The following is a 14,817-nucleotide window of genomic DNA, read 5'->3' as shown; positions in this document are numbered from 1 at the left end:
CTCAATTTAAGTATACACCATTGTTGAAGTACATTTCATTTCGAATCACCCATTTGGACTGACAGACATGAGTGTTTATGGCACTAAGCAGGAAAATGAAGCAAGCTGTTTCCGAGTGTCCTCACAATCCACTGATGTTTTGCGTTCGCTGCAAATAATTGCATTCAGGTCATCCCTCTATGTTGCCAAGAGGCACATCAAAAAGATCACTGCCAACTCACCTGGGGAGAAACCCTCCTTTGTAGACGTAGTTTCCAGCCTTTTTCTTGCTGTTCTTGAATGAACGTGGAGATGCTGTGAATCGCAACACTTGAAAGCATCCATCTAAAATAAGACTGTACCGGCAGCATCTGCCACAAGATAAATATGACTTTTCTTGCAAGCGGTGTGATGTCAGGCTCGTGTTTTCCTCAGGGGAAGAGGAGAGCGCGTGTGTATGAGAGCGTGCAACCCTCGGTCATGTTGACTTGTTGCTGGTCCTTTCCTGCGCCATTTGTGGGAGGGAAGCTTTGAAGTTGCCGGGGAAAACAGCTCATAGCAAAGGCTTTGAAGAAGACGAGGAAAGGCGCATGGCAGGGAGCGGCTGAAGCACACTTGTTTCCAATACTGTAAATACAGTCAGTCACAGTGAGGAAATGCAAGCAATATTCAACAGGCCCACTTTTTTGTTTTAAGTCACTGGCCTGACTTGTGGAATCAGAACATCCATAACCCAAAGGCCTGGTGTAAGAAGTGTCTACCTACCAACAAAGAGTGCTGAGTTGGTGTTTACTTGCTTTTACATAGTCTACTCTCAAAGGTTTTTTCATCTGGCAACAGAAAGGACATAAAATCTGCTACAAAGAAAGTCAGGAGAGGTTTAACAAAATGTGAAAAAAACAAAACAAAACTTGGCAAAAACTTGTCTTTTTGTTAATGTGTTGTTTGTTAATGTGCCCCAAAGTGGGTGTCTCCTTTTCGATTATTATAATATCTATCTATATATAATATATATTCGATTATTATTATATCTCAATGTCAGTGTTATAAACACAGTGAGATTTTTCATGTGCTGTCATACATACATTGCTTAAAAGCTGCTAGGTGTAGTCCCTGACTGGCTGGCAAAGATTCCTGGCAGTTTCTGGCTCCTGCTGGGTGAAATTGGTCGAAAACTACCGTACTATCTATTTCAACTACTATCCGCAGGGCAGCACAACTTGATAAAGTGCAACGCAATGTAGACAGTTTCCCTTCCAAGTAAAAGTTGTGGCACTGAGGCACTTTTTTCTGTAAAAGTGAACTTTTTTTAATTTCTGGCTTGTGTTGCATTTTTCACAGTTTGCAGCTCAGAGAGTAAGTGCACAGTGTGTGTAGATGAGTCCATCCCTTCATTTCAAAATACGACTGCAGCAACATGCGACTGACCAAACTTTTTACCAACCGCTTCGAATACTGGTCAAGGAATCTTCCCCAGTGACTGGAGTTTGCCATGGGGTCACTGTGTTTAATATCACTATTCTTGCTATGTACATTTTCTTTATTCTGTGGCATGTGTCTTGAAGATTGTAGAAGTAGATACAAATACACTGTTGAATTGTTGAAGAAAGTCATATCATCTGCATAAAAAAGCCACATCATGGCATATTTAAATTGATTTTTTAAAAAAGTGGGTACAGCCAATACTGTTCTGTTACGGTATGTGAATTATATATAGTTTTCACCTTTAAAAAATCATTTTAGTCTTATTTCCACAGTCTGTACACTAATTTAATGACTGGATATGGACAGCAGATTGTCATAGCGCTGCTTATTTTCAGCACTTTTGCTGTATGCAGCATAGATTTGCTTAATATTTCACTTTGTTCTGAAGCTACTGAACTGTATATCTCTCAAGAATTTAGTGTTAGCTCATTAAAAATGTTCTCGGGATGGTGATTTTAAACCTTAAGATTCTTCAGCTCGTTCTTGTTCTGTGTTTCCATTGTTAATGAGAAGAGGCACTAATTCCCTTCAGTTTATACGTCTGTTGAATAAAACAAAGAGAGAGCAAAGGAGTTTGGGGGTGAGCAGGGAGGACTGAAATGCAATCCCACTGGGGTTGGGGGAGGAGGGAGGGAGCGAGTGAGGGAGGAGCTGAATGGATTTAATTAAAAAAATAAAAAAAGTTGCTTTGGTGGGTTGACCGTGCTGTGGCTATTTGGATGTTTGGATTTCTGAACAGTGGCCACAGCCCTGCATAAATTCCACCAAAACAGGACTAATCCCCCATCAGGTCATCCCCCCAGTGGGGCCTTGGCGCGCACTACCAGCTGTGAAGGAGGCCAATCAGGAGGAACAGCTTTGAAGGAATGGAAATGACCCCAGAGAGCATGACTGCAGAGGTCTTTGTCTCTCACCCATTCTGCTCCATGTATCTTTTCTTCCACCTCAACCAAGAAAAGAGATATCTCTCCACTGCCTGGGCCTTTTTTTCCCCTAAGGGATTCCCCTGCATAGTGCCTCGGAGAGAGGAATCTAATTTATTTTGGAACAAGGGAAAAAAAGCTGGGGGAGAAATGCAAAGAGAGCTATGGGAGTTTCCCACTGAAAACATTATTAATAAAAGGACCATCTGTAGCCTACACACTCTGCTTTTTGGATGTGTCAGACAAACTGCTGTGATCATAAAGAATCAATAGGACCATTTAAAGAAAAACTACCCTGACATAAAGGCTCAGCAAAGGGAAATCTGGGATTTTATCTTCATTTTTATTGCCTTTTAATGTGAGCTGAACACTAGAGTGTCAGGATGTTTCGTTTCTCTTTTTTTTTGTTGCTTTTAAAACTACCGAGTCTAAAAGGTTTTCATCTAATATTACCCACATGAAAATGCATAAAAACCCACATACCCGCAGGAGATCCAAAATTCTCAGTGCCACATCTTATAAAAACAGCTCACAAGGAGGAATCTGTGGACTCTTTATTCCACCCCAATAGCATCACATGCAAATATGAACAAAAAACATGAACGTGCACGCGCGCACACATACAGTCCCTTTCATTATCCCGCTGCTGTGAGAAAGAGGTTTGTTTGTAACTGGGCGAATCCTCCTCTGAGAGCGTCTGTCCTCTGCATCGGCTGATCGATCCCTCTGATGTGAAAAGTGGTTTTAATCGGCAGCAGTTGTTATTGACAGCAGCCAGCCTCCGCCCGCCCGAGACGCCTCACTTCAAAAGTGAAGATAATGCGCTGATTCGGACACAAACAAGACAGGAATTTTTAGATTGAGAGCATGCGAGTGCACACACACAGACACACACACACACACACACACACACACACACACACACACACACACAGACAAACATGCACAGAAACACACCAATATACACATATAAGGATTCAACAGTAAGGCCTGGGGCTATGTGGAGCTCCTGCCAGGGTAATTGCAGTGTATAAACTCAATATCGAGCTCTATTGTTTACTTTCTTTCCCTTCAGAAGCGAAAAAACAAAACCAACATAAAGTACACATTAACCGGCTGACTGAAGCGTTTTAGACGTTGCAGGAACCGCAGTGATTCTTTGATAACGGGATGAAAAGAAAATGTGTTTGGCTTTTTTTTCTTTTTCTTTTATCACACACTCCCTCTGTCTCTTCACTCTGGTCCTATCAAAAGCAAACTCCCTCTCTAAATGCCCTCTCCGTGGCCTCTCCTACCATCTTTCCCGTTCCTCCTTCCCTCCCACCATCTCTTCTCTTGCTTCCTCCACCTTCCACACATCCCCTCATGTTTGCCTATGATTTAAAAAGATGTTCATTATTCATGGACTTTCTCTGTAAGCATATTGACCATACTAAGCCGTTAACCTGGTCAAATAGTTTTAGGTAGCTCGCTGCCCTGCATGCCCCTTCAGCAGAGGGCACTGCATCTTGGAGATGACCCAGATAAACCCGTTGTTGTATCACACTTGATTTTGTTGAAAAAGGCCTCAATGTACAGCTCGTACTTATGTGCACTTGCGGCATGCTCTTAATCAATATTTCACTGTGCTCTCAAATCTATAATACATGCATTCCTATTTTCATTTTTCTTATTTATCAGGGAAGAGCGTGAATTTGCCAATGGATCCATGTGTCTGGCGTGCGATAGCCAATGTGAGAAGATGGATGGAAACACTGTGACATGTCTCGGTCCGGTAAGACCCTCAGTCTCAACTTCCTTTTTACTTAAGAATACATTTTATAAATACAGGAAATAAGCTTTTTAGATTAAAACCACTCCTCATTTTTCTGTGCGAGATAGGGGACTATCTTCTACGTGCCAAAGTGGATTTCCAACTTATTTTGCTGTGTTTTGCACACAGGATTTCCGAAGATATAAGTACTGTTTGCAAAGGTGAATGGTAGGTTAATGGGAGGAATGATAAAGTACTGTAGCTACTTTTGGAGGCATGCTTTTGGCAAGCACCCATGCACACAGTCAAAAAAAAGGCAAAATGAGATTAGATTCTGACTTTCCGGTAAAGTCACTTTTAGAATGATCACAATACGACTCTCCAAAATGTTTCCTTGCTGAAATGTCAGTGGAGAACATGCACATCTGCATGCATGTGCACAGAAATTGTACGCAGCAACACCAAACGCAAACAAATCTTCTCATGCAAGGCTGCAGCTGCATCATTATCATGATACGAGCCAGTGCTCGTATCAAACCTGCGGGGACGCCCAGAAAAGGTTGCCAAACGTCTCAGGAGTTTCAGGATGATTAAAGGGATTGGAAAGCAGAAGAATCCACATATGCCAAAAATAATCTCCACAACATAACTGCGGTTGTTTTTGCTAAAATTCCTGTGAATTACTATATATTTTCTGTACTTTGTACTTGTAAAAAGCATAAAAAGAAAATATAGTAAGCTGACAAATCAGTCTAGATGTTGTAACTGAATACAGATCTCAGGACATGATCAGAATTATTGTCAACTAAAGTCTAGAGACTGGTCAACGACCCTCTGTCAGCGATGTGTATTCCTTGACCGTTTGCTAAGCGGTTCCTTGAGGTTGCTGGCTGTTGACAGGTGAAATCCTTCACAATGAGGATGCTGTACCAAAATCCTCCTTGTGATTTGTTTGGTTACCAGCAGATTGCTGCAATCACCTGTAGTTTTATATGAAGAATAGTAACTTGTCTGCAAACAATCACCAACGAATTCCCGAGGTGTGGTGAAAGTTCGAACCAGAAACAAAGAACATTTCCCTTCAGTGGAAAATGCGTGCCTTACTACAGCAATTTTTATTTTGAAGGTGAGACAGCTCACCTTCAAAATAAATATTTTTAAATATACATATGGATGACACCAGGAGCCAGAAAAAATACTGAAAGAACAAGACATGAATTCAATTTCAGCGTGATTCAATTCAGTTTTATAGATCTAGCACCAAATCATAACAGCAGTTGTCTCCAAGTGCTTTATGTTAAAAGGTAAAGACCCTACAATAGTACAGAGAAAACACCAACAATTAAACAATCCCCTTTGAGCAAGTCCTAGGCAACAGTGGGAAGGAAAAACTCCCTTTAAAGAGGAAGAAGTTTCCAGTAGAACCAGGCTCAGAGAGGGACAGCTTTCTAACACGACCGGTTGGGGTGAGGGGAGGAAGACAGGACAAAGACACTCTGTGGAAGAGAGATGAAATGAGATAAACATGACCGAGTGAAGAAGAAACACTCAGTGCATCATGGCAAAAGCCCAGCAGCCTAGGCATATTCTACTGTAACTAAGAGAGGATTCAGTCACCTGATTCAACTATAAGCGTTATGAAAAAGTAAAAGTAGAGAGGGTGTCTGTCTCCCGAATCCAAACTGGGAGCTGGTCCCACATCCTATTACAGCACTGCACTCTGTTCCAGTTAGCTCAGTAGGACAACCCATTCTCTCACAGATGTTTATAAAGGCAGACTGTATGGTTAGGTACTTGTTTTTATACACCTCTGTCAAATGGATTGAAAACACCTGAATTCAAAGATATGGCCTTTTGTGCATATTGTGTATGTGACTTATTCTATGTTATCAAGACGTGCGAATTTGAAACCAGGTACATCCACGTGGTTATGAGAATATCCTTGGAAACCTTTTCTGAGCTATTTCAAAACCCCTGGACTAAATTACTTGTGCTCATATACAGTATAGAGTGATTACATCCAATAATATCCATTACAATACTGTTATTTAATTAAATTACCTGCTTGTTGTTTTTTTTCTTTACTATGATGAATTCTGAATCCTGGTGGCATAAATACTGTAGTGGGACAAATGTGGGTACGATCTATAACTGTACAGGAAGCTGATTTTACAGCGCAATGTTTCATTATGAAAAAGTTGCATCTAATGTGCAGCATGACTTGTTTCATGGATTCTAGTGACTGTGTGACTAACCTTTTATGACTGTCTGAGGGAGAGAATAACAGATGAAGAGAGAGAGCAGCTCCTCAAGGATGCACAAAGGCTGGTGACGTTGGGATGCTGGTCACAGCTGAGCAGTGAATAACACCAGAGTCAATCATCCACGGGTGCTCAGTCACACGCAGACGCACATGTGCACAGTGTCCACGGACATACTTAAATGCATTCGGACATCTGTATGCATCTGCCCTGCTCACACACACACAGACACACAGACACGCAACTACGCAAAGTGAGCATAATGTTTATTGATGGTGTGTGTCTAAATGTGTCAAGTGGTGAGAAGCTGTCCATCAGGTCGCCGTGGCTGTCGTTAGCAGCAGAGCGTGGAGCTGAAAAGCCCAGCCGCCAGAATGCAACTTGTTCTTCACAACACACACATACACACACCTCTGCGCAATTTTAAGCTCACACATTTGTCAGCACCTTCGTGCACACGCACATGGACATTCACACAAAGTGTACAGTCAGTTTTCCGCTCCCATTCTAACTTATTCATGCTCCTGCTGCAGCTGAGCTCGTGTTCACTTACCTCTTGTCGTTTCCTCCATCACTTTCAGTGTGCACTTTTTTTTGGCACAACCTGATTCCCTAACCATTTTCCCAGTTTTATCAGGGATGCAGTGGAATAAATTCCAGGCAGTTTAGCTCAACTTATATGCCAAAAAATACTGCCAAAAGTGTTCACTCTCCCATCCAAATCTTTTAATTCAGGTGTTCCAATCACTTTCATGGCCACAGGTGTATAAAATCAAACATCCAGGCATGCAGACTGCTACTACAAAAATGTGTGAAAGAATGCATCACCCTCAGTAGCTCAGTGAATTCCAGTGTGGTAATGTGACAGGATGCAACCTGTGCAACAAGTCCAGACGTGAAATTTCCACACTACTAAATATTCAATCGTCAACTGTTAGTGGGATTAGAACAAAGTAGAAGCCACACTAAATCACAGAGTGGGGTCAGTGGATGCTGAGGCACATAGTGCACAGAGGTCACCAACTCCAAACTTCACGTGGCCTTCAGATTAGCTCAAGAACGGTGCGTAGAGAGCTTAATGGCGCAGGTTTCCATGGCAGCACGGCTGCATCCAAGCCTTACATCACCAAGGGTCGGATGCAGTGGTGTAAAGCTCCCCACCACTGGACTCTAGAGTAGTGAAGATATGTTTCCTCGAGTGACGAATCTTGGTTCTCCGTCTGGAAATCAAATGGAAGAGTCTGGGTTTGATAGTTGCCAGGGGAACAGTACTGGTCTGACTGCATTGTGCCAATTGTAAAATTTGGTGGAGGGGGAATTACCTTAGATCCAGTGAAAGAAACTCTTAATGCATCAGCATACCAAGACATCTGTGGGAACAGTTTGGGGATGGTACCTTCCTCTTCCAACATGACCAGTGCACAAAGCAAGGACAAATGAATTTGGATGAATTAAAGCAGAGCCTATGAGACAGGGCTTTTTGTCCAACATAAGTGTCTGACCTCATAAATGTGCTTCCGGAAGAATGGTCAAAACTTCTCATAAACACTCTTAAACCTGTGGTAAGCTTTCCTAGAAGAGCTGAAGCTGTTATTGCTGCAAATTGTGGGCCGACATCACATTAAGACCTATGGATAAAGAATGGGAGGTCACTCAAGTTCATGTGTGTGTTAAGGCAGACGAGCAAATACTTTTTGCAATACAACGTATAAATCATTGCTTGGGATTCATGTGGGATTATCGCTGTATGAATTTCCATGAACTTTTCCTTAACTTTATTTTTCTCCACTGGTTTCTTTTAGCTCTTCACCCATTATTTTGTTCTTGTTCTGTTATCTCCTCTTACTGCCATCTTTACCTCCTTCTTCTTTATTCACCCCTTGTCTACCACCCTCTTTGTAACCCATCTTCTCATCTCGCTCCTCCTTGTTGTGCTGTCCTCACAGGGCCCAGACCAGTGTGTAAAATGCCTCCACTTCAAAGACGGCCCTAACTGCGTAGAGAAGTGCCCCGACGGGCTGCAGGGAGCCAACAGTTTCATCTTCAAATACGCCAAGGCCAACAACGAGTGTCATCCCTGCCATGCCAATTGCACCCAGGGGTAAGAGAGGGATGATACATAAAGATGTGTCTATGTATAAAAGTTAATCCGTTTCTTTCAAGTGTCCACTCGCCTTCATAGTTACCCTGAGCAGCTTCTGGCTTTGGTGCTTTTATGCTATTAAAAGCATAATGAAGTCATACTGCATTGCACTCAGGTGGTATAACAGACAAGGACCACCTCTCTCCCAAGGAGAGAGGGACTGAAAGACGGAGAGAGCATGATTTAATCTTGCAGCTGCTACATTCTTCGACCTGTTGCTAGATTTGGGGATGCCCTCCAGTCAGGGGTGGAATATATTGACCCTTAAGGTACAGTGCAGATGAACTGAATGAATGAATGAAGGGACAGACAGTAGTAGGGGAGATATGAAGCCAGCAGGCAGAGTGATGTGGGAAAACGATAAAGAAGACATAGAGGAAAAATGGCTGGCTCTAGGTAAAGAAGCAGGTGGAAGAGAGAACAAGAGCTGCATGCACCAAAGATCCAAAAAGGACCAGATTTAGCTCATTAAGGAGTGAGCAAGATAGCATTTGCCATCTTCTGCTTACATTTGAATAAAAATTGGGGAAACTGTCTGTGCTTGCTGTAAAAAGCACATTTAGAACTCATCCAGGGATAGCTGCCAAAATAGGTGTGAGATGATAATGGGGATTAGTACTGAATCAGTTATTCAGTTAATCTATTGAGACTTTGTACAAAAATGACAGTTTATTGCTTGTTTTTCTATTTCATATCATTGCAAATATGTTTTCATTTTGACCCATAATCTGAGAAAACAAGCCGTAAGGACAGAGGAATCTGGCCCTGGGAAAATGAGATAGCCACTCGTTGATATTTGTTGACAGATTTTTTTAAAAATTGGCAATGACTTAGCTGAACCTTTTAGTCTCTTGAGCCCAGTTTTTTAGCCTTAATTCTAGCATTATGAGTGAGAGAGGGTACATAATCATCTACACCACGAATATTCTTAAATTGAATTGAATTTGCCACTTCATGTCCAATTAGCTACTCGTGTATTTCTTTAAGGCATAATGTAATTTAAAAGGCTGAGTTTCGTATTTAAAAAATAATCATATAGTTGTCACAGAACAGGACATTACAGACTAAACTGTTTTGTTATACTAAGCTATAAATATGATTAATTCTGCTGTAAGGTTGGGGGTTTTAACATGGGTGTATCATGGCTCACTTTTGGAGTTAGCCTCAAGTGGCTATTAGTAGTCTCTTGTTTTGCAGATAAGTAGTGGGTTTTAAAATTGGACTAAATAGTTTAACTTTCAGAAAATATACAGATTTGCTCTCTTGCTAACAGTTAGATTGACAGCACCCTCATTAGTACATTACGCTGGTGTCACAAAACGGCCAGAGGCCGAGTACCAAAAATCAAACCCACGTGCAGGTTACCCAAAGCGGAGGCTGAGGAAAGGTTTCAACAAAGGTTTATTAACTAGCACAAGAATGATGTTTACGATGGCACTTGACTTTAGGCTTGACACATGGGGCGTGAGGGTCTTGGCCAGGGGAGAGGGATAAAGCAAGGGGACAGGTCCAAGAAAGCAATGACAGCTGGCTGGTGATTAGCTACGTACTGGAAGAGAGGAGAGCAGTGTTAAAGCGGTAGCCAATGAGGAGTTCTGGAGAGGGTGGAAGCTATGAAAATCTTCGTCTTACTGTGCAGTTGGGAGATGGAAGCGTTGAAGGAGAGGTAGTGCGGTCCGGGTGGGTTTGGTGGTGTGTGTCAGCTAGTTGGCTTAGCCATGTATAGAGACAGGAAACAGGTTTATAAATGTCCCCATTAGCTAAACCATCAACCTCCAAAAACTGGGCAGATGTTTGTGTTGTATATAATTTTGCACAGAGCCAAATATTTCTTTTTTTTTTTTAGCCTTATTTGCTATTTGGCTTAGTTTATTGCTAAGCTAATGGTCTTAGCTTAGCAGTAAACTAAGCCAGTTAGCATTAAACTAAGCAAGCTTAATTTTTTTCATAAAAAAAAAATGAAAATGGTGTAAACCTTCCTATCATATTCTACCCAACAAATCCAAAAGTATTATTTCCCTAAAGGTTAACCTGTGCCCTTAATGCTCTAAAGGATGTGATAACATCACTTTTTTGCTAAGTTTAGCGCAACCACCAGCAGCCTTTTATCTGTCTGTTCATATTGATTGAATTTTATCACTGATTAACTTTTATATATCATATATTATAATGTATTATTTATGTGCTGTTTTTGTTGTCTTGAAGTTGAGTACTGTCTGCGTGCTCTGAGACAACAGATGTATATTAGCAGCTAGGTATCACCAGTGCACTTAGTTTTAAATCTGTTCTGTTCCTTTTATATAATAAATTAATTAATAATAAATAACTAAATAAAATGTGGCAGATTTAAACACACAGTGAATTTATGTGACTTTCTTAATGTTCTACAAAATGCCTGCCAATCAAAATTATAAATAATAGTTTAGCCGTCACGTCTCTCCTGACATACTTTAATACTGAGGCCAAAGCAGTATAAGTCTTCAAAAGAATGGCAGTTGTGGTTGTGGGGAAAATTTACCGTTCTTACCTGTTTATGTTTTTATCCTCTAAAGCTTGTTTTTTGAAGCCAGTATGGTTTTGGCTTTGAACTTGAGCCCAGGCCTTTTTAGATTTTCTGCTAGTGGGGAGACTATTATGGAAGAAGCCGAACAGTGGGGACTGGTAAGACAGACAGAAGATGATGAGTGAGGTGCTGAGGTGGAGCTTGTCGGTGGTCTCTGCAAACAAAGTTAGACTTCTGAATCCTAGCAACTGGGCTGGCGAGACGATGTGCAGTAGAAAGGAACTTAATGTTCTTTCTCTAACATGGCAGGAGGTCATTTTATTTTACTGCAGCTAGCCTGTAAATGTTGATAGTATCAGTGCAGCTTTAAAGAAACATGGAAAGGAGAATTTTCAAAGTAGAGGGGATGACAAAGGATGGAAAAGGTACAAATTATTTACAGATACACAAGTTGAAGATCAAGAATTTTAAGGATAAAACCACAATTTTTACATCTTGTATAGAATCGGTACCTTGTTTAAGGACACGTTCACATGGCAGGTCACTCATTAGGCAACTTTCCTGACAAAAAATAATCCCTGGCTTGTTGTGTCTGTTGTCAGAAAAGTCCTTTGTTCTCTGCTAATGCAGAAAGAAAACTGATTGAAAACACACACACACACACAACACAACACTGGATACAGACACTGATTGCTTGCTAATTAGCTATTTGGTACACCATTTAATTGACAACCAAGTGACTTTTGAGGAGCCACAGTTGTCACCGATTTAATTCCAAAGTTAGCCTGCTCTCCTAATTTGCTAAGCAATTTGTTGTGTCGTGTGTGCTCACACAGCCTTCGCGTGCACACACACCGAAGCATTCAAAACCTGTTCTCCTGTGTCTTTCTTGTTGTTCAAAAGTCCTCCACTCAAGGATCTGGAATTAATGAGCAGCTAAGAGTCTACTCTAATCACTTCCTGCTTACCTAGTGTTAACAACACTTCTTACTGATCGCTGTGCTTTCACCACCATACCCCGAGTATCTATCCACTGTAGTCCACAAGATCATCTAGGAACTCAGCTGATCAGTAGGTGGTGATTTTGTACATGAATGTTAGGTCTGCAGCAGAAGTTACCATCACCCTTGTGAAAAGTACATTTTTGTAACAATAAAAACGCAGCATTAACCCTGAACTAAGCCCTCAAATACTTTACTTTGTAGTGCAGGCATCAGGTTTTCCTAAGGCAGGAAGAATCTTCAAGGAAATGTATAATGAGGTCAATGCGTTCAAAAGGCTCCACCATGGGTTGACCCATACAGGCCTCGCCCAAAATACAGATAGCTTACCCAATAAAATGGTTAACTCCAAAAAGCTTGTCGCACATACAGTCACCTTTGGTCCTGATTAATCCAGCCAACATGTGTCATTTCTCACATTCACCACAAAAATACGGAGGTATTAACACAAATTTTGTGTACATTGCTCTTTTACCCCTGTTTTTCTCTCTCCACCAATCCTTGAAGGAAACACATGCTGCTATCTATCAATTTGATCAATTCTAATGCTTTACTTTGTTTTTTAGGGAGTAGCAAGTCTTGTCCATCTGCCACGTGTTTCTGGGCAGGTAGCGTGCGGTGGGTTTTGAAAGCTGCTTTTGTAAATGTAAATTTTTGTAAATACAGAGAGCGGAAAAACCCCAAAGAGCTGAGGAGATTTGCATATTTAGGTGATTATTATCTGTGTATTCATCACTTGGGCGGCTCCTTTTTCCTCACTGACAAGCTGTCATTATGCTCAGCCGTTTATCAAGCAGACATGCAAACAATATAACACCACTGCAATAAAACTGTATGCCATAAAAGGCTTTAGATTCTTTTAAGAAATATCCCTGCAGCTTCCATATTTAAGGCAAATGCCACTTTAAAAAGCTGTGTGTAGAATGAGGGTGGCTGTGAATACCACTAGAAGGCCCGACAGTAAATCCTGTCATACCAGAATATGTGAATCTTGACCTCCACCCTCTAAAACTTTAGACCACAAGTTCACACCCAACATTTCTCAACCTCATTACTGTTTTTTGGGGCTAAAATGCTCAGTGGAGTCAGAAATGGCCTTATTGTGCCCTTTTTTAAATTGCAGTTATTAATCTTTTAGAACTATTGAAAGTTTTCTTTTTAGATTGATATTTGTCTCTTTCCCATTGATTTCCCCATAGGTTTGAAACAGCACTTTGGTTTGACTAAATGATGTATGCTGAGATGTTTGTTGGGTTTTTTGTCTCAGCCCAGAAATCCATTGAAATAGCACGTGAACCAAATGAGAACAAACAAGCCTTCCAGCTCACACACCTCTTCGTGTCATATTGACAAGCGGTCAGCCGTGCTCGGGATTCGATATTTCACAGGTCCCTGCCCAGTGACAGCTGATTGACGTGGAAGAAAAGCAACATGAGGTTTACTCATAACCTGTCCCCGATTTAATGGATGATCTCTCTGGTTTCTCTGCCCTGCAGGTGTGTCGGGCCAAGACTCCAAGATTGTGTTGGGATGATGGACAGGTAAGGCATCTCAGGATACATTTGTGATGTGGGACTGGGAGACCACCATCAGATCCTGCTAAAACTCATTAAAGTTTCTGTTAAATCCCGTGCCTTATGATGCTCATTAACAACAGTGTAGTCCATCTGACAGGTAACATGGGAATCTTTTGTTGTTGTCTAAGCTTGTGCTAAGCCTTCGTCTGGTCCAATTATGTTACTTTGACTGTGTCTGATATGTGTAGATGGAACCAGCAAGGGGAAAAAAAAGAAAACAAAAATCCTCTGAAAACCTTCACAGATGTGGGATAGAGTGTATGGAGGACCAAAAGTGCCAAAATAAATCAATAAATAAACTATTAAAAGTATCAAAGATATTTACAAAATGTTTCTTTAATTTGATTATAAATGATGATTTTGGTCCTTTATATGTTGTAAATTTTTGCTTGAAAAACTGATATTAGCAACATTTTTATATTTATATTTGGTATTTATATTGTCCTTCTTATTTAAAATTTAATTTTACATTTTTAGTTAACTTTTTAATTTTAGATTTCGTTATTATATTTATTTTTCAGTGATGGCAAAAGCAGTACTTGGGTGGCCAAAAGAAAAATATACATTAAGAAACTGCCATTAAAAGCACCAGTCTTTATATTAAGTGTATTTATACGTTTTTGGTCACGTTTTTATTTTTATTTTCTTCTTTTTACATTCTTTTGAGCATTCTAAATAAGACAGGCTGTCATTGGAGGTGTTCTGTGGTATCAGTTTTTTATCCTTTAGAGAGAGACGGCATCCTGCGGTGAGATGATTGCTAATTTCTAATCAGGCTGAAAGCCCCCTCCTCGTTTGGTAATGAAGCAGAAATGCACAAAAAAAATTCAAATTAATAACGGGGAAATAATACACATAAGCAAATGAAAACAGAATTGAGTATTCTTCTAATACTTTATAAATTAATTTGTTTATACGTTTATTTAATAATGTCATGGTGCATTTAATGGCTTAATTTATTTATTTATTTTTATATATCTGTTTACTTGGACTTGTCATAGTGACACATCAGTTTTAGGCCTTTTATCACATTGGAGAGGGTATAAAGGAATTGTAAATCTTTTAAATGAATCTTTTAATTGATAATTAAAAGATGCAAAACTGATAACACTTTAATAACTAACTGATGATGGGAAGCTACTTCTGTAAAGTAGCTGTGTAAAGTATGAAGATGGAAAGCTGTGGGAAAGAG

At 40.4% G+C, this 14,817-nt stretch overlaps 1 protein-coding gene across 4 annotated transcripts in view; it reads left to right on the top strand.

The window, feature by feature from the left end:
- The window catches only part of LOC146361395 (receptor tyrosine-protein kinase erbB-4-like), a 363,843-nt gene that overhangs the window by 271,164 nt on the left and 77,862 nt on the right, over positions 1 to 14,817 (top strand). For all 4 annotated transcript variants that reach the window (XM_084922478.1, XM_084922479.1, XM_084922477.1 and 1 more), the window contains exons 14-16: positions 4,068 to 4,161; positions 8,348 to 8,502; positions 13,545 to 13,589. In XM_084922478.1, coding sequence (XP_084778604.1) covers positions 4,068 to 4,161; positions 8,348 to 8,502; positions 13,545 to 13,589 — 294 coding nt within the window. The remainder of the gene's footprint in view (positions 1 to 4,067; positions 4,162 to 8,347; positions 8,503 to 13,544; positions 13,590 to 14,817) is intronic.

The sequence above is a fragment of the Perissodus microlepis genome, chromosome 23 (assembly GCF_051167445.1).
Source record: "Perissodus microlepis isolate ML-2025 ecotype Zambia chromosome 23, ASM5116744v1, whole genome shotgun sequence".
Taxonomy (NCBI): Eukaryota; Metazoa; Chordata; class Actinopteri; order Cichliformes; family Cichlidae; genus Perissodus; species Perissodus microlepis.
The sequence above is the reverse complement of the archived record's forward strand: the minus strand, read 5'-3'. Positions and strand labels throughout refer to the sequence as shown.